The 26,064-nt window shown below is 48.5% G+C and overlaps 1 protein-coding gene across 1 annotated transcript in view; it reads right to left on the reverse strand.

The window, feature by feature from the left end:
• Positions 1-26,064, reverse strand: part of LOC135910205 (uncharacterized) — a 130,966-nt gene that overhangs the window by 68,512 nt on the left and 36,390 nt on the right. Inside the window, exons 4-7 of the mRNA XM_065442253.1 lie at positions 22,747-22,779; positions 22,578-22,672; positions 8,395-8,484; positions 1,199-1,258 (exon numbers count right to left, since the gene is read on the reverse strand). Coding sequence (XP_065298325.1) covers positions 1,199-1,258; positions 8,395-8,484; positions 22,578-22,672; positions 22,747-22,779 — 278 coding nt within the window. The remainder of the gene's footprint in view (positions 1-1,198; positions 1,259-8,394; positions 8,485-22,577; positions 22,673-22,746; positions 22,780-26,064) is intronic.

The following is a 26,064-nucleotide window of genomic DNA, read 5'->3' on the forward strand; positions in this document are numbered from 1 at the left end:
GACTGTCTATAGACGTTCTACGAAATATTTTGCAAGTGATGTGTTTGAATGTGCCGCTTTTGTTTTCTCAGAATCTTTGCGTGAAAACATCTCTGGGATTACGCAGTGAGCTTTTTCTTTGTAACAAATTCCTATAATAACTTTCACATGTCGAGCGGAAATATCGCGCAAGACATCAGTCATATTCTATTTGCTAGTTGCGACCGCTACGCAAGAAGCGCACAGACATTAGTGTTCATGAGGGAAGCCTGCTGGACGTGTTGTCATATGTATTTCAGCGCATGGCCGTGTCAATGAACAGATAGAAAAAAACGAGAAAATGTTCAGTGCAAGGCAAATACTAAGTTGAAGACAGGGCGTTGAACCTACAAGTGGCTTTATTGCATATAAAGGTTTTCCCCGAGAGACCCAATGAAGCATCTGTACCAGCAGTGAGACACACACTTCTACATTATAATCACATATGGCCATGTACTGCGTAAGTTGAGCAGTGTTTGTAATCGGGTGCCGATGTAGGGGGGCCCAGGAATGAAATCTCAAAAGCAAATGTCAGAAAGTATACGAAATGTGGCCGGTGCGTTATATATAAAATATAATTCTTCCATTGAAAACTGAACATTCGACAGACGCGAGGCTGTGTCAGTGATAGGATGCGGGAGCTTAGAAAACCAGTTCTGACGCGGCAATTTGTCGTTGCAATATCGGCAGTATGGTTTAGGGCCTCTGCTAAGAAGAGCTATAAAAATTGGTGAAGGGAAAAATAAATAAATGCTCCTTCTGGATTATCTGCATGTAAAAGCTGGGCGAGTACGCCGTTCCGGTTCCCGACCACTAATCAGCCTTAACTTTGTAGATAGGCATCGGCATGTGTTATTACCATGTAGAAATGTCTAGCTGTAGTTGTGCATGCACAGTTAGGTTTGGGAGAGAACACGAGCATACTCAACTAAAATGAAATGTAGGTGGAGCACCCTACGATACATGCAGCGTTTGCCTTTTTTTGGTATCGTTTATTGTTTTTTCCATAATGTTCACCGGCGTACCTATGCTAAAAGCGAGTGCCTAGTACCGCTTTGAGAAGCACCGACAACTGCTCCGTCAAATTTTTATGCTCTTAGCACTTAATAAGCACCCTTCAAAGGGCGCAGTGACCATGCTTACCTATGTATCCTGCACTTAAAAAAACGAACTCGCTTACCTCAATTAACTTAGCCTTGCCTATTCCTAGCGGGTCTTGGGGATCATCTACTGTTGATAGCTGAAACGAGAGAAATGTCATGAAACAAGCTGAGATATCATTTCGCTCGCATTTTTTCCGACATTCAAGAAGGCCACACTTAGAAAAGGTGGCAAAGAATTGTGATGAAGGTTGTTTCAGAATAGATACCTAGTAAATTGCGAGCCTTGGAACGGCACGTCGACTGCGCTGGTGTGCTTTGGAAATGTCCTAAATGCAACTTCTTGCTTCTTATCAGCTCTTTAGTACCCTCTGTGCACGGCAGAAGTTCGCCGGAAGATGCAGGCTTTGAATGTGGAACACTCTTGTATTCATTATTTCAAGACCATTTTTCCGACACTAATGACAATAACACAAAGTCCCGAGAAGCATATAAGGTTGTCAGATTGTAGCTGACCTTCATTTATTTCAAAGCATCATTGCGTTATGAGGCGGTTTCTATGTTTTTTATTTACATTGTGAAGGCATTCTCTTTTATGCCCGCATTGCTTTACTTCTTATTTATTCTCTATGTCGTTTTGTATGTTTGCCTTCGATAATAATGCATTCACAGTGCTGCAATCTGCTAAATAATTAAAGTGTAGTAAAAAAAGCTGCTTCGGCCGAGGGTGTTGGGGCTGTTATGTTTCCAGCGATATAACGTAGCGCATATAGTGTCCATCATAGTAGGTGACCGTAGGTGTGATGTACAAGACACGAACGAAGACGAGCGTGGTGTTAGTTTTCCCCATCATGCGGGCAGCAATGAATTAAGAGCCGGGCGCTGAGCCTCTTAAGCAGCGCGACCGGAAGGTGCAAGGTTTTCAATTCAGTGAACTTCGTGAACAAGATCGGCTTTGCGCAGGTGAGATTAGGGATGGCGCCCTCCATCCATACTTGTATAGTAGCGACCGGTGTGGTTAAATGTGCAACCATTCTACATGCACGTATCTTGTGAAAGTTTCCGGCAGGATTCTTTAAAGACGGCAACGTGGAGCTCACGCGGGCCTATTTCTTGCAGCATGAGGCGTTGGCGTAGTCGCAGTACGACAGGAGGCTGCTCTCGGTCAAAACGTCATTCGGACAAAAGTTTCACCTGCTCGGTGCTATGCCGTTCCATCTGTCTATTTCCGGCTTGCAGTTTCGTACAATTTCAATCATTGTTTGCCCTATTTGCCGTTGTCCAGACAGAGTGCCAGTTAATGTTTACGAATATCATTGGAACCTAATAAAATTCGGCCTTTAGGTGCACGGGCGCGCTAGACTACTGAGCCCAATAAAAAATTTGTTAGTATAACATTGATGTCTACGTTTACCATTCCAGATCAATGTCATTGGAAGTGGGAAGCACTTGCCTTATTGCTTAGCCTGTCCATTTTCATTACCCGTATATTTAGCAGGCCGTTCACCCTTTTCACCAGTCTCTTGGTTTCACTATTTTAGTGTTGACAAGTGAGTACCCTATAGGGCAGCTATTCAGACTCAGGGGTGGGCTATGCTATTAGTAACTATAGCTAGGTCTTCAAATACAGATAAGTGGAATGCAAAATACGGTCTAACCTATTCAACGGTACACCCTTGTAGCCACCACAGACGTCGCTACGCACAGACGCTGATGGTGGGCTCCCGCGGTCGGCATTCAAAAAGATGACCAAAACCAAGCTGGGCTGCGCGTTCTCGCGGCGAAAGGATGCCATGGGCTAGTCCGTTCTAAGATCCTGCTATGCCGGTCCCATAGTCCTGCCACTCTTCTGCAACCTCTCGGTTTATGACCTTAGTGACTCCGTACTACGAGATGACCGAACCTAGCAGCCTACCGCCCTCAGGCAGTCTTGAGCCTGACGCTACGTCACGTCCAAAAGGATGTAGCAGCTCTACAGCTTCACCTGCACATGTTCTCGTGCAAGAACACACAGGTTTGTTTTGCCCACATCGAAGCCTCATTCGATCTACACCACTTCACATCAGAGATTTCTCTGTATGTGTATTTATTGCCAACCTGTCTCCTAAGGGTGCTCACGAGGTGGTGGATGTCATCGCTGTCCCTTTGGGTATGCCGCGCCGCATCACATGACGTAAAGTATTTTGGACCTCACCATGGCGTCTCATAGCGGGCGCCTCGAGTACCTACTCACCTCCGATGAGCTGAAAGATCGCCACCCTTCCCAGATGCTCTACAGCATGCGACGGCTCCTGGGAATGAGCAATGTTGACATAAACGCTGCGCAGTTGAAGGAAATCTTTCTGCTGCGCTTTCCACAGTCTACCCTCCTTGTCTTGGTATCTGTAGGCGACTAGAACCTCGACCGTCTCACTTCGCTCGCTGATCGAGTCCGTGACGCGACTTTGCCTGTCGCCGCTCCCTCTTCAACACGAGAGCCGTCTATAATGGGTGGCCCAGAGTCCCGGTTTGACCCGCTCGCCACCTCCATTGACGCTCTTCGGACGCCGTCTCACGACCAGCGTGGCTGCTCCTCACACCCCAGCCGCCATGCTTCTTCACCGAGCAGTCCCCTCGCGCCATCGTCGAAGTTCGCCTATTTGCTGGTACCATCGCACTTCCGAGCACCGCGCCCATCAGTGGAATTCCCGATGCCCGTGGTTGGGAAATGCACCGTGAGAGCCCTGAAGATGGCATGTGACCTTGCCTTACAACCCGGCTACATTTTGTTCATCATGGATCGCATTTCCGGCCTGTGTTTCCTTGTACACACGGTAGCCGAGGTCAGCGTACTGGCATCCTCCAAGCGTGACCATACTTACAGGTGATCTTTCCCTACGATCCACACAGCAAGCTGTGCCTTCATCGCCACGTGTGGCCTATGGTGCCTCACTCGTGACCTTCGCCTGCGGTGAACGTACCGGTAAGTCTTCATCGTAGCGAACGTCGATCAGTCTGTCCTCGGCTCTGACTTCCTGACCCATTTCAGCCTCCACTTTGCATGCGCCGCCATCACCGGATAGACAGCAAGACGCGAGTCTCGTTCCCTGGAGTTCTGGCTTCCATTGGCATCCGCACACTGATTTCACCATGCCTGCACACTTGCATCCTCGAAGACTTTCCTGAAGTTATGTGGCCCTGCAGTTTGAATAAGCCAACCAAGCACAGCGTAACCAACCACATTTCATGCGAACTGCACCCGTCGCAGCACATCCACGCCGCCTCTTCGATGAGCGTCTCGCCATTGCTAAACGGGAATTCGCACACGTTCTCCAGCTGATATTTGCCCTTCGTCCAGCAGTTTGTCCTCCCCACTATATTTGGTGCCCAAGAAAGAACCAAGTTACAGGAGTCCGTGTGGCGACTACAGGGCACTTAACGCTCACACGGTTCACGATAGCTATCCCCTTCCACACATTCATTATTTCACAGGCCACCAGGAAGGCTGCAGAACCTTCAGCAAAATGGACTTCGCCAATACCTATCACCAAATTCTTGATGAGCCTGCCGACGTATCGTAGATGGCTATAAATACACTCTTCCGCCTGTTTGAGCATGTGCGCGTGCCCTTTCGGCTACACAACGCAGTTCAAACGTTCCAAAGATTCATTGTCGAGGTAACACGCGGACTGCAGGCTCTATTTATTTATCGATAACATCCTAGTTGCGAGCACCAGTCCACAAGATCATGAGCGTCACCTCCGGGAACTCTTTTCAGCAGATCCAACAATTTGGCCTGCTGGTGAAACCCCCAAAAATGCGTCTTTGGGTCATCCTAGCTCGAGTTCCTGGGCCACTACACCTCGGTGCTGGGAATTTGTCGATTGCCCTCCTACGTCCAGGCTGTGCAAGACTGCCAAGCACCCAGCACCCTACATCAGCTGCGTGAGTTCCTGGGCCTAATGAATTTTTCCCGATGCTTATTGCGCACTGTGCTTAGCTTCTGCACCCATTAACTGACCATCTTCGCACGGGCAGCGGCTCCTAATCCGTGATTTCCTGGTCTCCCGGACGTCAGGCTGCACGCCAAGAGTGCTTTCGGTGTACACACGCTTGAGAGCAGCAAGATGCCACTGCGCATGTGCTCCGTCATGTTTTTTTTTTCATAATTTGTGAGCTTTCTTTGACACCCGGAAAAAGAGACTACGTGAGACGTATCATACAGGAAGCAGCTCGATCGATCGTTTCTGATGGCGAACTACAAATCCGCATATATACTTGGGGTCCTCAGCCAATCATGGAAAAGTTGGGTAATTAAACTAAACAATTATTGAGTTACGGGGATACAACAAACAAAAAAGTACCTGAGGTAATATATGCCAGTGCGAACAGTATGCGTTTGTTTCATTTCGCTTCCGACGCTGCTTTCATTTTTGAAAAACCTTGGCTCAAGTTACGTGGGACAACCAGTATATGGAAGGCTTCAGCAAGTCCACGAACCCTTCTGTCTTTGTGCCTGATGATGATGTCACTTCATGGCTGCTTGTCTTCCATTGTTTTGGCGCTAAATAATAATTATGCTACACACTTCTGTTTTTCTCTTGTCCGTGAAGCGCTGGAGACTGACTGACTGACTGACTGACTGACTGACTGACTGACTGACTGACTGACTGACTGACTGGCTGGCTGGCTGGCTGGCTGGCTGGCTGGCTGGCTGGCTGGCTGGCTGGCTGGCTGGCTGGCTGGCTGGCTGGCTGGCTGGCTGGCTGGCTGGCTGGCTGGCTGGCTGGCTGGCTGGCTGGCTGGCTGGCTGGCTGGCTGGCTGGCTGGCTGGCTGGCTGGCTGGCTGGCTGGCTGGCTGGCTGGCTGGCTGGCTGGCTGGCTGGCTGGCTGGCTGGCTGGCTGGCTGGCTGGCTGGCTGGCTGGCTGGCTGGCTGGCTGGCTGGCTGGCTGGCTGGCTGGCTGGCTGGCTGGCTGGCTGGCTGGCTGGCTGGCTGGCTGGCTGGCTGGCTGGCTGGCTGGCTGGCTGGCTGGCTGGCTGGCTGGCTGGCTGGCTGGCTGGCTGGCTGGCTGGCTGGCTGGCTGGCTGGCTGGCTGGCTGGCTGGCTGGCTGGCTGGCTGGCTGGCTGGCTGGCTGGCTGGCTGGCTGGCTGGCTGGCTGGCTGGCTGGCTGGCTGGCTGGCTGGCTGGCTGGCTGGCTGGCTGGCTGGCTGGCTGGCTGGCTGGCTGGCTGGCTGGCTGGCTGGCTGGCTGGCTGGCTGGCTGGCTGGCTGGCTGGCTGGCTGGCTGGCTGGCTGGCTGGCTGGCTGGCTGGCTGACTGACTGACTGACTGACTGACTGACTGGAGTCTGGTGTAACCGGGTAATCGGGGACGCACACGTACCCATGGATAGACGAATTACCTTTGCATCCAACAACCTTGAAGCTCGTCTACCAGCGAGATTTTCAACTTTCTTTAAATGTCCTTACATGCCATAGGTTACCGAACATAATAATTACCTCGAGCTTTGTGGTTGCCTTGGGATGTCTCTGTATGTCGGAAGCAGTTCTGGGCCCTCCCTTTTGCGTATACTTTTGAATATCCGGAATCAAGTTACGGATGATAAGAGGAAACACGCCAATCTCTGGAAAGGCTTAGTCAGGCAACTGGACCAACCTAGATTTCAGATAAATTTAGCTGATTGCAGATCCAGATTTTGTAATTGATTGAGACAGGTGCGCCACAAATTTACACATTGCTCTTACCAAAATAGTGCAAAAATATTTCCTTGCCCTCTTCGCGAGGTTGGACATATAGTCACCACTTTTGGTTGCCTTTTCGTTACTAGAAATGTCACACGATAGTTGTTTTTCTGTCAGCGTGCTAGATGTTATCAAGGCATGCATATTTTTATTGCAATGATAGGATAGAGAATGCTCCATCAGATATGTATTGCTTCTGTTGTTCAATCGTCGGAAGGCTTGACCCCTCTTTGGTCATATTAGCAAACCAGCGGAATACAAATTTTCTAGCCTATTCTGTCCCGTTCCTTCTGCATCTAAAGAAACCTAGTAGACGGATGGACATTATTGTCTGGCAAAGCACCGTTAGCAGACTGAGGGCAGCTTCCAACTAGGAACAAAAGAAAATTCTCATAAATTTGCAGTTTGATATTTGGCTTTACCGTTCCCTTCGCAATTCGTTCGCTTCATTCTAGTAGATGTAGAGAAAACGAAGGTGTTGGTGGTCACTGCTTCCAGAATATGTTGTTCAACTTCATCTTAAGGCATTACAATGAAGATGCGCGCGGCAAGGCGCTGGTTTAGTTTGATTACAAAGTCCACCGTATAACAAAAAAAAAGAAACATTTTGATGCGCCAATTGGTAACGCACACTACGGCTTGAGTAGGCAACAGGGTCAGCCAGCTTGTCTTTATTCTGCCGATCCTCTGCGCGCTTCATCTCCTAATGTCTTCATCTAATATTTCTGGAACGACCACGTTCGATTATGATGAAGCTAGGCAACGCCGATATTTCGTAAGGAACTACGTGAAGAGTTAATATTTTGCACCACATTCGTTGATCTCGTCTACGTCTTCTGCTAGTAGCATGACACACGGTTGCTCCTAAGCGTGCCGCTTTGCTAGCACCACCGTCTCCCCTTATGGTGCTAGTACAATTTCTTAGCATGAAAGTGACGTGATCCATGACGCACCTTGGTAGAAATAATGCGCTCTTCATTAGAACATTCCCCGTTCCGAGCTACGAGGGCAGAATGCCTAATGTTTCCAGATGAGGTCATCCTGGTTCCAGTATTTGAGAAATGTTTTACAATGCATGTTGATATGAACAAAGGGAAATTCCGTTCCTCTAAGCCAAATAGTGCTAAATTCATCACTTTTCACAAGACTTGCATGCTCATTTCTAACGAGCATCACGTCGGCGTGTATTTTGATGGATTAATAACATTCATTATACTTTATAAAAAGTCGAAAAGAACTTTCTTATGTCGAACGAGTGACGAACGCGACGTCACCCGTGCATATGCGCAAGTATGCCAAAATGTAAACCTTGCAGTATTGCACTCGTGGCGCCACTTTGTTGGCGAGCACAATACTTCCACGTGCAAATGAAAGTCGCATCATCTGCTAATAAGTCAGTTTTCTAGGGAAATATTTACTTCCAAAATATCGTGGAGGCAATTATATGAACGTACTTAACACAGAACCACTGCGGATAAATGTTTTCGGCAGAATATCTAAATTTCTAAATGTCTTTGTTATGTCTTCCACCGTTTCGCAGGAAGGAATACTCACAAAGTAAATTTTGAACGCTGCGTAAAAGATCAAAACGACGATCCGTATTTTGGTCCCAATCACAACTTTTTTAAGGAGGCCACGGTTTACCTGCAATAAAAAGAGAAAAGCATCGGCGTTATTCAAGGTCGTGGGCGCAATTTTCTAGTATAGCCAGGGCCCATAAAACCAAGCTGAAGCGTTATTTTCAGTTCGAGAATTTTTTTTATCGCTGATAGGCAGTAGTCAACGTACATACGCTTCCGACACACACACACACACAAACACACACACACACGCATATATAAATATATATATATATATATATATATATATATATATATATATATATATATATATATATATATATATATATATATATATATATATATTAAAATACCGAGACCGATCGAGTTGTCCAGCGCTGTTTATTCCACAAAAGGCAACGCCCCAGCTCACGCGCGAAGATGTCGAAGAACAGGGAAGATGAAGATGGCTATGTACAAATGAAAACGACGAAGTACGTTAATAGTGCTTACACTAACTTCCCCCCGTCATGGTAGCGGGCAGCCTGGCCGCAGATTAGAGATTATCTAAACGGGGAGTGAAGGGCTTCATCCGCGAGACGTGAACAATTTCGGCATTCCGGCGGCGCCGGTCAGTGACGGAGTGTACTGGGCGGACGAGATAGTTCACTGCAGATGTTTGCTGCACAACGGTGTATGCGCCAATGTAGCGTGGAAGGAACTTCTCACAGAGGCCTGGGGTGCGGACTGGAGTCCAAAGCAGGACTTGGTCTCCAGGATGAAAACGTAGGTCACGGCGTTTGTTGTCGCAGTAACGCTTGCGCTCAGCTTGGGTAGCTTCTGTGCTTTGCCGGGCGATTTGACGGCAATGTGCAACTCGGGCAGCAAAATCTTCTGGAAGCGACGCGTTAGGCGAAGAAGGTGCGAAAAATACTTCTCTGTCGAATATGGTGGAAGGAGATCGTCCATACACAAGGAAGAAAGGGCTGTAGCCGGTAGTCCGTTGAATAGCAGTATTATATGCGAATGTCACAAAAGGAAGAATTTTATCCCAGTCAGTGTGGTCAGGACGGATGTACATGGAAATCATGTCAGACAGCGTACGGTGGAAGCGCTCAGTAAGGCCATTGGTTTTCGGATGATAAGTAGAAGTAGATTTGTGGATGGTATTAGTGGCTCGAAGGACTTCCTCGAGAACTTGTGAAATGAACGCCTTGCCACGGTCACTAAGAAGAACGCGAGGAGACCCATGGCGCAAGACGACGGCGCGCAAGAAAAAGTCGGCGACCTCAGAAGCGGTGCCGGATCGCAGAGGGGCAGTCTCGGCATATCTTGTTAAATGGTCGACCGAAGTGACAATCCAACGGTGACCGGAGGGTGTCAACGGCAAGGGACCATATAAATCAATGCCAACAAATTAAAAAGGTGCGTCCGGGCAAGGGAGAGGTTGTAGTAAACCGACAGGAGAGGATGTCGAGCGTTTGCGGTGCTGACATGACGCACAAGAGGCAATGTATTTGGCCACCGTTGAGGATAGGCCACGCCAGAAGCAGCGGGTCTTTATGCGGTCGTAAGTCTTGTGGAAGCCTAAGTGGCCAGCCGATACATCGTCGTGAAGTGCCTCTAATACCCGCAAACGAAGGCATCGAGGTAGAACTGGGACCCACCGGTGAACTGTTAGGTGGTAAACGTAGCGGTGTAGCACGCCACCTTGAAGGCGGAATTGTCGAAGTTGGCGTCGCAAGCGGCTGTTGGGTGGTTCGGCGAACCCACTAAGGCGATCCATGAGAGCTCGACAGTAGGAGTCGGCCCGCTGAAGTGAGACGAAATCAGAGCGTGATGAAAGCGTAACTTGGTCCAGAGGCATTATCGAGGGTTGGTGAGAGGCAGGCGTAGCATCGGAACGACGTGGTTGGGAAGACGACGGCGTGTTACCTGGATAGAGTGAGAGCGGGCAGCGAGACAATGCGTCTGCATCATGATGGCGTTTTCCAGACTTGTACGTTATAGTGAAGTCATATTCCTGCAAGCGGAGTATCCAGCGTCCTAAGCGTCCTGACATGTTTTTCATTGATGACAGCCAACATAGAGCATGATGGTCGGTGACGATGGTGAAGTGGCGGCCGTAAAGGTATTGGCGAAATTTCTGAATCGACCAAACGTTAGCCAGGCACTCTTGCTCTGTAATGGTGTAGTTCCGCTCAGCTGGAGAAAGTGTTCGGCTGGCATATGCTATGACTTGCTCTTTAGATGCTGTATTACGTTGCAGAAGTACTGCGCCAATACCTTGTGCGCTTGCGTCAGTATGGAGTATGGTGGGGTACGATTATCGAAGTGGCGAAGCACTGGTCCGGAAGTAAGATGCCGCTTAAGAGCTTGAAAAGCCGACTCGCAGTCGCTAGTCCACGTGAAAGAGGCACCGGTAACCAGTAGCTTGTGTAGAGGAGCTGCTATTGCTGCGAAGTTGCGTATAAACCTACGAAAATATGACGCCAAGCCGAGGAAGCTACGTAGATCTTTCTGTTGCTGGGGCCGAGGAAACTGAAGAACGGCACTAATCTTTTCGGGGTCAGGCTGGATGCCATCTTTTGAAACGACGTGACCTAATACTTTTATTGTTTTGCTTGCAAATTTGCATTTTTTTGTATTGATCTGGAGACCAGCATTCGCAAGGCACTTGAGAACTTCGTCTAATCGATGAAGATGTTGGCTGAAGTCAGACGAAAAGATGACAATATCGTCCAGATAACAGAGGCATGTCTTCCATTTTAGACCACGAAGTACGTTGCCTATCATGCGCTCAAATGTGGCAGGATCATTACAAAGGCCAAAAGGCATCACGTTAAATTCATAAAGGCCATCCGGTGTAGCGAATGCGGTCTTTTCTTTGTCAGTCTCGTTCATCGGAATTTGCCAATATCCTGATCGAAGTTCAAGGCTGGAGAAATACTCCGCCCCTTGTAGTGTGTCCAAAGCGTCGTCAATTCGAGGTATTGGATATACGTCCTTGCGTGTGATCTTATTGAGCGCTCGATAATCCACGCAAAAGCGAACTGTGCCATCTTTTTTCTTTACCAGGACCACGGGAGACGCCCATGGGCTAGATGAAGGTCGTATTATCTTCCGCGCAAGCATGTCAGCGACCTGTTGTTCAATGACCTTTTGTTCGGACGGCGATACACGGTTGGGGCGTCGTCGTATTATAGCGGAACCATCGGCTTCGATGCGGTGTGTAGCCGCAGGAGTTTGGCTCAACACAGGGGAACAGCTATCGAAACAGGCTTTGTGTTTTGCTAAGACCACCACTAAGGCTTCGGACTGCGCGGCTGTTAGGTCAGAACCAAGAACGGCTGGAGGAGGGAAAGAATCATCCAAACCTGAGGTTGGTGCTGGCGATGAAGAAGGGCAAAGCGTGACTAGAGATAGGTTGAGTGTCGGCGAGGGTTGCCACAGTCATCCCTTTGGGCAGCATCACAGGATCTGGGGTCGTATTGCAAGCAGACAGAAGGGCGCGGCCGCGTGAAAACCGGACGAGACAGGTGGCAATGAGAATTCCGCGAGAAGTACAGCGGGAAGAAGGGGCGACTAGGGCGTCTCCGTCGGCGATCTGAGTGGATGTTACGGCTACAACGTCTTCGTGACTAGGATGCAGGACGTAGTCTGCAGCGATGGCCAAGTTCACGCATGAAAGTGAAGAGTCCGCAACAGGTTCAAGCTCTGTATCCGTGATGTGGACAACTTCCTCTCTACATGAAATGACGGCTGAAGCAGAATGTAGGAAGTCCCAACCAAGTATAAGTTCATTGATGCACGTTGGAAGGATGATAAACTCGATGTGGTGGCGGATGCAGTCGATGAGAACACGAGCGGTACACTGTCCATCAGGGTGAATGAATGCATTATTAGCACCACGCAAAATAGGTCCAAGATAAGGCGTTTTTATTTTGAGGAGCCGGGAACACAGATCACTCCGAAGAACAGAAACGGCGGCACCGGTATCGATGAGAGCTGACGCGGGAACACCTTCGACAGTCACAGAAAGCATGTTGGCCGGGCGAACAGGAGGAATTTTTGAAGACCGATAACAAGCAGTTTCCCCTCCAAAAACTGCAACAGTTAGTTTTCCGAGTGCTGGTCGAAAAAATGGGAAGTGGGACGAAGCGGTGATGTAGAGCGCCGGTAAGGGGATGGAGAACGACGTCTGGCCGAACGGGAACTATGAGGCAGATTGGGAGGAGCTGGTGGAGACGGAGAACGCTGTTGAGGGAACGAGTGCGGTCAGGGATAGTAGTCGTCTGATGGGCGAGTGCAGTCCCTTTCGTGCTCAGCATAGCCTCGCCTTTCATCCTGCTGGCGCCGGCGGCAGAAGCGATATATATGGCAGCGTATACCACAGTAAAAACAAACCGGACGAGGTGGACGCCACTGAGGGTACGATGGCGCAGCAAGTGCTCTGGTTCCATCGAAGCCAAATGGTCATAGGAAACGACAGTAGGCACGGAAGTCACGGTAGGGGTGGGTAGCGAAACAACATCCGCGTAGGTAGGTATGGAGCGCGCTACCGGAGCAAGATGCGTCGTGGGTGTAGTCATCGCTGTCAACTCCTGCTGGTTATAACTAGATGATATTGTCAATATATTGGATTGTCCTTTTGCGGTGACCATTTAGCAACTGGTAACAATTGTTAATGTAATAGCTCGGGACCTTTATGTATAGGGGCATTCTTGAATGTTCTTGCCGATCCTGTTCTGTCGATCTTGTTCCCGAAACTTGTGCATTCGGATCACTTGGACAACACGCATGATGTTGTAAATTCTGAAAAGCATAGGAACATCACTGGATACCCTGGAGCTTTCAATGAGCCATATGAGGCGATCGCTGACTACTTGCCGAAATAGTTCTGCTATAAGTGTCCCTTGCTTTCTTTTTTAGAGCGCAGCTCTTTGGCGTCCGTTCCTGGGTTTCGCGTCGTCGTCGGCGTCGTCGTCGACGGCGTCGGCCTCGTAACCAGCTCGCCTCCGCCGCCGCGCTCCGCCGCCGCGCATGCGCCGCTGCTCCGCCGCCGCGCATGCGCGCTGTCGGCTCTCCGGGCGAGGGAGGATGATGGAAGGGAGGAGGAGAGACTGTGGAGGAGGGCTGGCTACACAAATGGCTCTTTGGCGTCCGTTCCTGGGTTTCGCGTTGTCGTCGGCCTCATAACCAGCTCCGCCCCCCTTTTATCCCCCCAGCGCTAGCAGCGACCGACTGATACCGCTTTCGTGAGTCCGCTACCGCACTCACGAAAGACGTCGTGCACTTCCTGCAACTCGCATTAACCGTCCATCGATCCACACCGATGTTAGTAGTGGGGGACTTTCATGTTGACATAAAGACAAACAGCAATTTCCTAACACTTATGCGGGAGAACATCCCGTTCCTCTCGCTCGTAACGCGTCCCACGGCTGTGACAACCTCGCGAGGCACTTGTATAGATCTCGTCTTTGAGAATCAAGCATTGGTGTACCAAGTCGAACATATATCAGTCTATTTCTCCGACCACAAAGCTTCCTTCATGACTGTCAAGAACTGTTAATGGAGTCTTTGTTAAAGGAATACGTGTGAAAAAAAAATTCTGTGATAGCGCATACATGTGTTTCTCGATTTCTTTGCCTCAATCTATCGAAAAGGTGAAACAGCTTATTTGCTGCGCTCAAATTTCGCATTAGGAAGTAACGTAATCGTCGGTAATTTTTTTCTTTGCACAGATTCACCTTGTCAAGGGGTTGGATCGCGGCTCACACCTTTATTCTGAGAGCATCATGTGTCCCGTGACACAGAAAATCCGGTGTTGTCCACAACGAGTGGTATAAACAATCAATGTGACGCCGTTCGCGTTTTGCATGACGACTGCAGTAATCAATAACGTAGTAAAAGCCATAAGAACGGGAACATGCAGTAATTAGGGGGAAAATATAATGTCCCTTACTGTGAAAAATTGCGAAATAAAGTTATTACAAGTTAGACTAATGTGTCTTAAGGTTGACTAAACTGAACATATTTGAAAGTGAAATGAAGGCCAATACTTATTGCGTGTGCATTTTTAGGCCACTCACGCCGGAAATCTGCCCTCGGTTTGTCGATCCCTCCGTTACGCAGAACATCGATGCACTCCTTAAAGAAAAAAAATAGAATCATTTCTCAAGGAAGAAAATGGAAGAAAAAAATGACCTTGCCTCGGACCCTAGGCTCAGATGCCCAGTGCCTTGTCACTGGGGTAAACAGCTACGCTTACAGTAGGCGAACACATATGAAAGGTATGGATGTGCTGAACTTACTTGTCTCTGTTGTCGCGCAATGCAGACAGATACGCAATGTGTTGATAAGGAAAGTAAGGAGTGACGAGAGGTTATATGGGTGTTATAGCGGTTGAAATTGAGTGATAAAGATCGATAAGGGCTGTTAATTGTTGGAGGATTACTGAGCTGAGAGTTCAAGACCAAGGGAGCAGTCACGATGATAGCACTAGCGCCATCGAGGATTGTGCTTCAGCAACCTGGCATTGACCTACTTTCCTTCGAGCTTCATTGGAAAATTGGGAGACCTGGCTGGACACTTTTCAGAAAACGTCATGACAAGTGGAGCCCAGAAGACAAGATGTGTGACGTCTGTTTTATTTGGAGGACGCTGTCAGGACTAGGTCAAAAACGAGAGCCCTCGGTAGCGATGTTGGCAACTGCTTTAGAATGAGTTTCTAAACGCCTTCACAAGCGTCCTAGAAAGAGAAAGGTTCAAACGGCGGGTAGTTGTGGCAGGTAAGGCGCGTGGATCAACGTCAGATGCGCAAATGCCTACTTCCTGTTGTTGACAACAAGGCGCCTAGGGCCTTGTGTTAAGTTATGAAGACAAAGGGACGAACCCAAAGATACACATGCCAAAGCTCGCAGGCCAAAACCTACACTCGGGCTTCTCGTTCGCCTGCATAGTGTATCCGTTCTTGAGGGCTGAAACTGTGGGATGCAAGGGCAACCGTCGGTAGCCGTCCTTGACGTCGGTGTGATGTCCCGTATAAAGTTCAATGGCGAAAAGACTGTCTCGTGCGCGAAAGGGAGGGAAGCGAGGAGTGGCGGGGGCGGCTGCTACTCCACCAGCAGCTGCGTATTTTGCGCAGCTGCGCCGTGACTTGAAAGCAAGCCCGAGACCGCTCATACCTGTGTATGCGCTTTCTTCTTGCCTCTCAAATTGCGCTGAAGCGATAGAAAGCAGGAAGATCGCTTCGACCGCTGCTGCTACTGGGCTTGCGCCCCCCGCGTGTTTTGACAGCGAGTGTTCGCGTTCGCCAATGTGCGCCGATACCAAGCTTGTTAATTAAGTGAGTAAAGGAATCCTGGCAAACTTATATGGCCTATAAAATTACTATCAATTCTCTGTATAGTTGTCTATCAATGATACCGCAATCCATGCTTGGCATTTAGGGCGAAACAGCGACGTTTTTTGCTGCAGTACGGAGCCCAATGTAAAACAGAGGCATCAGTCCTCTCAATCACAGTGAAGTTCGGGTCAACGAAATTAAATGCGTTGCATGTTGCCAGCAGCAGCAGCAGCAAACGACTTTATTTCAGTCCTGAGGAGCTAAGCGGGGGCCTGCAGGTCCCTACCCAGCCGTTGGCTATTCCCATGCCGGTAGAGAGAGGCCATGCCTCTCCGCTCGTTCACGGACTCTCTGGACAGCCAGGAGCTGGACGTCCTGTCTCGGGTCTGTGGTGGCCTTCGTCCAGTCTTCTTCTGTATTAAAATCCTGTAACACAGGGCACTGCCAGAGCATGTAGTTTAATGAGGTAAATTGAGTGCCACAATCTGGGCAGAGTGGATCGATGTCCGGGTGGAGCTTGTTCAAAAAGACCCTAGAGGCGTAGGACCCCGTCTGGAGCATGCGAAGCGTGCTAGCTTGTGGCCTGTTGAGCTTATGAAGGGGGAAAGGAAAACTCTGCCTATTCCCTCTGTAATGAGAGGTGATTTCATGAAAAGTAACCGTAGTGATTTTGGAGGGGGAGAAGTACTCTTCAGCAGCTGATCTCCAAGCAAATGACTCGATGCCTCGTACCGATGCGCTTAAAGGCTTCAAAACATCCGAAAACTGGGGAGCGTACTTGGAATGAAATGCAGAAAGTACGAGCAGGGAGTGGACTTCATTATTGTTTGAAGACGCAGGAGCTTGCTTTATCGTTTCGACAGAGGAAGCTAGTGGAAAGAGGGCTTTGGCCTGGACAACATGTCTAAGAAACGTCACTTTTGCCACATGGAAGACACACTTCTGTTTGAGTTTGAGTGTCGTCTTCTAAAGGCGTAGCAAAATGGCGCTCAGGTTCGGGATGTGATCTTCGCGGGAACGACCATACACAATATAGTTATCCTTGCATCCTTTGACTATCAGGTGCTTCATCTTCTCAACTGCTAATGGAGATGAAGCCAAGCCGAAACAAAAGCTATTTTACTGAGATAGTCCTTCCTGCGTAATGAAAGTTGTCAACTCATGACTCTGTCTCTCTCCCCTGTCTGCGAAACGGAAAGGGGAGAGAGACAGAAATATAGCGTTGTTGGGTTCTCTCTGCTCGGCGTACATTCATACTAACCCATCGTTCTTCTGAACCAATAAAAATTTAACAAACTTCTTCGGAGGCGTCAGCACGCTCAATAATATATTCTGCTTCAAATTTCTGCAATTCAGCTGCCACTTGCTCGCGAATAGTAAACGTCACATGTTGCACATTCCTGGAAACGGGCTGAAGAGACTAAGGAACTTTAACTTTATGTGTGAATCGCTTGGTAAGCCCCCAGTTTAATGGCGAACAGATTTTCTTAGTCTGAACGTAGATCAGGTGCTACTTGGGGCGCGTTAGGTGTCAGTACCAGACACTGCAGCGAAGTACCTTCGATATTCATCTGCAAAGCCGCCCAAGCATATAGGACCAGCACTGTGGTGCCTTCATACACAGTGTAAACATGAATGGAACAACTTCGGTCTTGGAAAGCAGGTGATGCATAAAAGCATGCTTGGACTCTTTTTATTTACAATAGTCGAAGAGTGGCACGGAGCTGGAATTCAGAAGGCAAGTGCTCGCGAAGAAATGTGTGTACAGTTTTCCAGCCAGGATAGCAGGATCAGCAAGAAAACGAAATTTCCCGACCTTCCACGGCGAGGGATGCGCGAATACCGTTTTTGCGTCTCTTGATTAGATAAATTGTCTTCCCGCTGCTCTCTGAACTACCGTCGTCATCATTGTCAAAAAGTATAACCTCGTCGCTAATTTTAGACCACTTGCACATAAAATCCAAGCAGGCAACCTCACCACAGCGCCGACATTTGCGGTTACGTGCCTTACACGCAGGGTTGTTCAAAAGCTGATCCATCGTCCCGTGATGGTACAATGCTGCCATTTTCATGACGCCTAGTATTTGACGCTCGCATGATTAGTACATGTCACGACGTACATGCCCGTGATCAGGTTGCGACGATCGGGCGAACCTTTATTTCTCGTTTAACCCTGATGAACTGAAGCATGCTCTTCAATTTCTTGACTCAATGCTTGTTCGCACATTTTTGCGATTGCGAGAGCTTCTGAGAGCGTTAATGAAATTTGTACAAAGATAATCACTCACGCAAATGATGATTTGTGGTTTTTGAGACCAGCTGGCCACGTACCAGTGCATTAATGAGATTTCTAAAACTGGGATCACGAATCAGGCTTCGTAATGTAGCAGCATGCTTGACCAAAGTCTCCCCTGCTTGTTCAGCACGGTTACTGAACCGCTGACGTGACACGATGACATTTACTGAACGCTCGCAATGATCAATAAGCATGTAAATTGCACGATCATACCTGGTGCTCGCCGAAGCGGTGTCAGCCACGGAAGAGGTGTAAATGCTTCCTCCTAATTATCTTCACTCATTTTCTTCCTCATTACCCTGTCCCAGTGCAAAGTAGTAGGTCAAGGGTAGCTTTAGTCCAGACTAACTTTTCTGCATTTCTACATATAAATTTTTCTGTTTATAACTGCTCACGACCACTGTCATTCTTCCAAAAATAACTTGCTCTGTTCAGCTCTATCGGTGACGCTAACAATCGCAAATTAACCCCCTTTTTGTGGGCATATCATCAAAAGAAGCTGTGGCACAGGCACAAAAAAAATTTTCAGAAGAGAGGGGGGCGGCTTGGCCCCCAATGGCTCTGCAACGTAATGACGCTCGCTGACGAGCCTGGACTCTCAATATACTTCTGCGCATGCTCTATTACGCACATCATGTATCAGCGGCTCAGGATAATTTCTTTTTGGTACCTCTATAGCTATACACGACCGTGTAAAACCTCCGTACAAGCTTGGTCACAGAAGCTAGACTATGTCGAGCGTAGAGGACGACGCTCGCACCGCCACAATGCAGGTAAGTGAATTTAAAATGTATTTACTCTCAATAAGCACTAATATGCAGAACTGTTAGGGCATTTGACAATTAGTTTCCCTAGAAAAAGAAGTATGCACCCTTTATTTTTCATTAAAAGAAGTGAACGATCAATAGTTTTTTTTTCACTATAACCCAACAGTCCCAACTGTTGCTGTATTTACTTTGAAATAAGGACCAAGCCTGTTTCCATGCAACACAATCATTTTATGACACGCATCGCAGTATAGCTCTACGGGACGAAGGCATGCCAATAATAACCTGTTAAATCATTGGACGTTAGTGCCATAGTCCTCTAGAAGAATTCCTTATGTGAGCCATAGAAGCATCCCACTGTTTTGTATTTTTCAATCGAAGCTTTCTTGCCTCTTCCTAAGACTTTCCTACTCCTGTCGGGTACACGGCGTCGCGGGGTGGTTCAAAGCGTGTGCATAGATGACAGCAGCACGGCAGCGAAGAAAGGAGACGTGAGAAACTCGTTTTGACCTTTCGACCTCGTCGAATGTGCACAATATCCTCTGCTGCTCCATGGGCGTAACCACATTACCCATGTCTAGTGGTGTTCATCCGTGACCGCCTGCAAAAGCATTGCAGAAATTGCAATGCTTACCTACCTACTAACGCGCAGGTCCAAAGGGAAGCTGATAGAATGGTAGAGAGGAGGGAGGAGAGAAGACAGGAAATGAATAGATCCGACGCACTTGCCAAAGAAGTGAATAACAGCCTTGCCAGTCTTCGGTCGCTGTTCCCATAAAAAAGGAAGGGGAGTCGAGGTTTGGAAAAAGGTGACGTGAAAAGTCAAGCGAATCCTTCTACTATGGCCGGTTGCTGGCTAACGGGGTAAACCTAAGTTCGAAGTACGTATGGTACGTTTCTGCTGTTTCTTAAAAATAAACACAACCTAAATTTCTCAAGTGGACAGCTTTCGCTGTGCGTGCAGAAGCGGAGGAGCATCAAAGCCCACCCTAGAGTCTAGGTGACACTACGCAGCGGTCACACCTCAAATCAACTCTGTGCCCACCGCGATAGCTTTGCGGCAATGTCTTTGCTCAAGAAAGCGCGCTTGTTCGCCAACGCGGCAGCCGCATTTCGATGACGGCGAAATAGAAACAAACGTTCGTTAAGTTCGATTCAGGGACACGTTAACGAACACCACACAGTCAAAATTAATCCGTAGTCCACCACTACGATGTGCGTCATAATCCGGTTGCGGTTGCAGTACGTAGCTCCCTAATCCAATTAAAGCGTAATGCTTCTGCCACGATATGATATGCCGTATCAGGCAGTAAATATGCTCAACCTTCTCAGAGGTTCCGAAGTATGGCGCAAAACTACTCATCAAGTAAAAACTCCCCTTGCACGTTCTATGTACTACGAAGACAAATAGCAGTGGTGCACGCAAGGTAACGTTTACCGTCAAGTCACCGCTCTTATTCATGGTCAACATCAGCGCCAATTATCGTCCATGAAAGGAAACGACAAAGAAAGCTTCACTTACACCGATTCCGACGCTGCGTGGTACCCGCATATTATTTTAACGCGATAGCGTTAAGGAGCTCGTGTCGCAGAAAAGCCGGTGTCGTCGGCGTCGGGTGTCGGCGTCGGTGTCGGCGTTTGCGGCGTTGACCGTGAGCGATAAATCACGGCAGGCGCTTCATAAATAAAAAGCAACTTCCAAGATTGGCCCGGTGGGAATCGAACCAGGGTCTCCGGAGTGTGAGACGGAGACGCTACCACTCAGCCACGAGTTCGATGCTTCCAAGCGGTGCAAACGCGCCTCTTGTGAATGCGGTGTTGCCTTCGAAACGAGCCGTGAAAAGTTATACTGCGGTGTATATCGGTAATTATGAACATGTAACGTAGAGAAGTCACAATTACACGAGTTGCGAAGTGCGTTTCCGCTGCATTCCTTCTGCGCTTTCCGCACACGCAGAGCCATCTTGCGGCAAACACAGAAGACCCCCCTCCTCTCAATGTACGGCGCTGCCCCGACAGGAGGCGCGCCGCGCGCGCATTGGGACCGCTGCCAGGCGCGTCGCGGGACTCCCTCTCCCCTGACGACGCTTCGCCGTGCTCCCGGTTTAGATTACTATCTATCTCTCTGCCCGTGCCGATCACGACGTTTGGCTGTCGTAGATCGTTTCCCCTCCGAGACACCGAGTTCTTTGGTTCGTTCCGTTCGCTCAGGCGCACGTTTCGTTGCCGCGCCGAACGCTGCGTTGCTCGACGCTCACTGCGTGATAGGTGGGCGCTAAGTCCAATGCGGGGCGCATCGTAAGTGATCGCTGTACCGTAGCGCATTGTCTTATACCCCTTGGCGGGTCGACGGGAACGCTGTCGCGTCCCACTCTTGAAGGCGAAGCTTAAGCGTCCTCCAATTTTTTACATACAAGACTGAAATACCCTAATTCAAAAATATCTTATGCCAAATGTGTGCAGCATCCATAATGTTATATGATTCTATCGGATCTTCTATGAAACTTTCGTTGTTCTCATTTAAAACCGCACGATCAGATACGATTTTGCTAAATAGCGTGTCTTTTCTAATAGTAATGGTCGGAATTAACACATATATTGCACAAATTCTGTACTTATACATCACACGGAACTCATAGGACGAGAAGGGTCTTTCCAGATAAATCGCCGCCCTACTATGTATTGTTTGTTCTCGTTCAATATTGGTTGACATCGTATAGACAGAAAGTGTATCCTTGTACTGCACTTCCGAATTACATTACTCCCTTCTTTATTAACGCGATAGCATTAAGGAGCTCGTGTCGCAGAAAAGCCGGTGTCGTCGGCGTCGGTGTCGGTGACGGCGTCGGCGTCCGCGGCGTTGACCATGAGCGATAAATCATGACAGGCACTTTATAAATAAAAAGCAACTTCCAAGATGGGCTGGGTGGGAATCGAACCAGGGTCTCCGGAGTGTGAGACCGAGACGCTACCACTCAGCCATGAGTTCGATGCTTGAAAGCGGTACAAACGCGCTTCTAGTGAAGGCGGTGTTGCCTTAAAAACGTGCCGTAGAAAGTTATACTGGGGTGTATATCGGTAATTATGAGCATGTAACTTAGAGAAGTCGCATTTACACGAGTAGCGACGTACGTTTTCGCTACATTTCTTCTGTGCTTACCGCACACGCAGACCCATCTTGCGGCAAACACAGAAGACCCCATCCTCTCAATGTACGACGCTGTCCCGACAGGTGGCGCGCCATGCGCGCATTGGGGCTTTACGCGGACCGGTGCCAGTCGCATCGCGGCGCCGACTCCCTCTCCCCTGACGACGCTTCGCCGTGCTCCCATGCGGGTTGCAGAATCAAGCGCCGTTCCTTTCTTTAGATTACTATGTATCTATCTCTCTGCCCGTGCCGATCACGACGTTTCGCTGGCGTAGATCGTTTCCCCCTCCGAGACACTGAGTTCTTTGGTTCGTTCCGTTTGCTGAGGCGCACGTTTCGTTGCCGCGCCGAACGCTGCGTTGCTCGGCGCTCTCCGTGTGATAGGTGGCCGCAAAGTCCGATGCGGGGCGCCTCGTAAGTGATCCCTGCGCCGTAGCGCATTGTCTTACACCCCTTCGCGGGTCGATGGGAACGCTGTCGCGTTCCACTCTTGAAGGCGAAGCTTAGGCGTCCTGCAATTTTTGCTTTAGTCATTCTGGGTAGTATGAAATGAAGTCAAATAAAATCCACTCGAATCATTCACACCGCAGGTTTTTTTAATTAAGAAGTCAGTACTTACAGAATGCGCTCCCCATATCAGGCCGATCGAAAGAAGACAACTTCCTGCCCTGTATGAAATAGAAGCTACCCTGTAGGCCCAGTCAAGTGTGCTTTCTGCGGACAAAAAAAAAAGAAAGGATATCCTGATTAGAAATGTGCTCGTTTAACACACAGTGGGCTTGACAAACCTTCTTTGGTAGCGAGGTGTGGATTTAGGGCCTCTGCGGAAAAAAGAGACACAAAACATTTTTCTGTATACAATACGTTCGTTTCTCAAAAAAGGCGCATGACACGCCGATACTGTTAGCGTGAGATAACTGGGCCCTACGTTAGAAGAGCTAAATCTTCAACAATCTCCAACCCATTAAATTACTGGAATTACGTTCCTAAAGGCTTTATATACTTTGTAGATCACTTTTGCTTTGTTCTACTTAAGCTAACATTCACTATAATAAAGAATGTGACATTTACGTAATCCCCATCTTTCACGTTTGCAAGAACTTGGAACCTGTTGGTTCTGTTTCTATTCATGAATACGTTCATGTACGTAGCCATTGTATTGCTTTTCTCCTTGTAACAACTAGCACCACAAATGACTGCGGACCCAGGGTGTATATTGTCACTGTGTAGAGATCGTGAAGAACAATACAGTAACGAAACGTTTGAACAAGCAATTCTCACTCCTTATTACGTGAACCTGTGCCATAGAAAGAACAATATGGTTGCTCCCTGTTTGATAGGAATAGTTTGAGCATGAAAGTGAAACGTGTCTTCACAATAGCTGTTGCATGCTTGCTTCATGAACTCACGGCGCGCTGTAGCGAAAGGCGCACGATTTACGCGTAGGCGACTGTGTTGCAGGTTTGCTTGGCGCACGGCGCCCTGTTTGCGAGCGGCTTCCTACTGCCGAGCGATTTCGGATAAGGTACAGGCATTTTTGTCCGGTTCTGTAGTGTCTTGGGCCGCCAGTTAAATTACGAGAGACTAAGCTACAGGAATGCGAGTGGCAGAGATCGTAGCGTGCGCTGCAAGCGCGCGAAGGCGTTCTGCTTCGCGCTGGCGTACCTCTCGCCAGACCAAAGCGAGATTGGCCCGTCGACGTCTTTTCCGTGCCACTTAGCGGAGCATTTTACTTACTTATTGCCGCCGCAATGAACCAGTAGCTGGTGTGTAGGCACTGCTGATACATGTTATAGCTGCACTTCATAGGTGACGAGGCGTCACAGACTAATCGGATGCGAAAGACAACATCGTGTGCGGAAACTGCGTCGTGACCTCAGCAGAAGGCCTGCACCACCTGGTCTATGGGCTACATCGCGTTTGAGGCTCTGCTGTTGAGAACACCCAAGCGCTCGCTGTCGGTTCTCTTCCTTCTCACGATGCAATACTTAGCCCCTCATGGCTGGTACCACCATCCCTTCTAAAATAGGGCATATTGTCTCGGTACACAGGCCCATACCGGGCGCAGCAATATTTTACGCGTTCGCGCTGACATCACACCCGTTACAGTAATTTCATTGTGGACGCCAGCAAAAAAGACATTGCTGGTGCCTTCCACGAACTGCTACACAGTCCGTATCGCGCCTATAAACGATTTTAAAAGGTTCGTTGAGAACATACAAAACAGATAGAATCAGCGATAACCTTCGAGTAACCGCGAAACAAAGAGGGCGCGTCTTGCGCTGAGCAATAACTTTGATCGTGGATGAATTGCATTTGTCGAGGAAAGGATAAATAAGTATGCATGTTAATGCCCCCTTCCAAAGGAAGGAAGGACAAAAGGAAGGGGGGTGAGGTTAGGAACAAAAGTGACATGAGAAGGAATGCTTCTACTATAAACGGTTGCTGGCAAACGGGTTAACTTTAAGTTCAAAGTACGTATGGGCCCTTTGTGCTGTTTCTTGAAGATTTGTGGCCATGTGGTTGCTCAAGGAAGTAGGTTTGGTACGCTCGTTAACGTATGGATGGATAGAAAAACTTTATTTTCGTCAGAATGCATGTGCGGTAGTTGCTCGTTAACGTAGATTTAGGGACACGTTAAAAAATACCCCACCATCAAAATTATTCCGGCGTCCACCACTATGGCGCGCATTATAATACGATTATCGTTGCAGTACGCAGCTCCATAATTCAAATAAAGTGTAATACTTCTGCCACGATACGATATGCCGTGTGAGGCAGTGAATAGGCTCCACCTTCTCAGAGGTTATGAAGTATGGAGCACAACAACGTATCAAGCTAAAGCTTGCCCTCTGCGTTCTGTGTATTTCGACGACAAATAGCAGTGGTGCACGCAAGGTAACGTTTACCGTGAAGTGACCGGTTTTGTGATGGACTAAACGTTAAACAAATTAAACATTCGTTGTCACCATCAGCGCTAATTATCGTCCATCAAAGGAAACGGCAAAGAAAGCTTCACTTACATCGATTACGACGCTGCGTGCGACCCGCATATTTTTTACATGGAACACTGAAATAAGCTTATCGAAAAATATCTTATTAAAAAATCCTATTGAAAAACAAAGGAAGGATTGTCCCAATGCTGCAAACACAAGAGCTAAAAACTAAAGCACCCCTGTGAATAAGAAACAACGAAGTCACAAGGTAGCAATCTCCCGAAGTTTCTTATCTGGCGTAGGAAAGCTTCAGCCGCACAACATGAACTACTTCACGTCGGGAGCAGCGCCGCTGTGATTGCGTAATGCTCTCTCGTAGGACCTGAGAGTCCACTGCGCCAGTGCGCGGGACGATCTTTTAAGCTTCAAAATAGCGTCGCAAAAGTTTTTCACTAAGTCCTTGGCGGTGAATCAGGGTGAAAACTAAAATTCGGTCACAAGGTTGGTATTCCCAGTACCATCGTCGGAGATTGTAGTGTCGGCTGTAAGTATTTTATTAGCTCCTGATGCGCAGGCAGGCCAGGTGTCGTGCTTCTTCGGCCCACTGTCAACAGGCGGCGGTATCGAGATTCCCTTCGTGGGTAACGTGTGGCAGCATGGCATGGACATTCGTCGTCTGGTTCCTGCCGTAAACCAGATTGAAGAGCGTGATCAGTGCAAACGGCTTGACGTGCACGGCCATGCTGAATGCAAAAGTTACGTAGAGAAGGACGGCCTCCAACGTGTTGAGCACGACGCCAATGTATATAGCTATCACGTCAGCGAGAGTCTTGTTCAGCCGCTCCGTAACGCCATAAGTCCGAGGTTGGTAGGCCATTGTACTCCTGTGGCTTGGCTGGCTGTATTGCTGAGTCGATTGGGTAAGCTTCGCTGTAAAGCCGCTCCTCGGTCGGTGATGAGCGCTTTCGCGGCAGCATGTCCTAGCATATTTTCGATGAAGAATTCAGCAACTTCGGCCGCACTACCTTTACTCAGAGCTTTCGTTTATGCGTTATGGGTAAAGTAGTCGGTAGCCACGACGATCCACTTATTCCTAATCTTGATGCAGGAAATGACCCCAATAGGTCCAACCCCATTGGTCAGAACGGAAGGTAAGGAGACTCGATCGGT

The sequence above is a fragment of the Dermacentor albipictus genome, chromosome 10, assembly GCF_038994185.2.
Source record: "Dermacentor albipictus isolate Rhodes 1998 colony chromosome 10, USDA_Dalb.pri_finalv2, whole genome shotgun sequence".
Lineage (NCBI taxonomy): Eukaryota > Metazoa > Arthropoda > Arachnida > Ixodida > Ixodidae > Dermacentor > Dermacentor albipictus.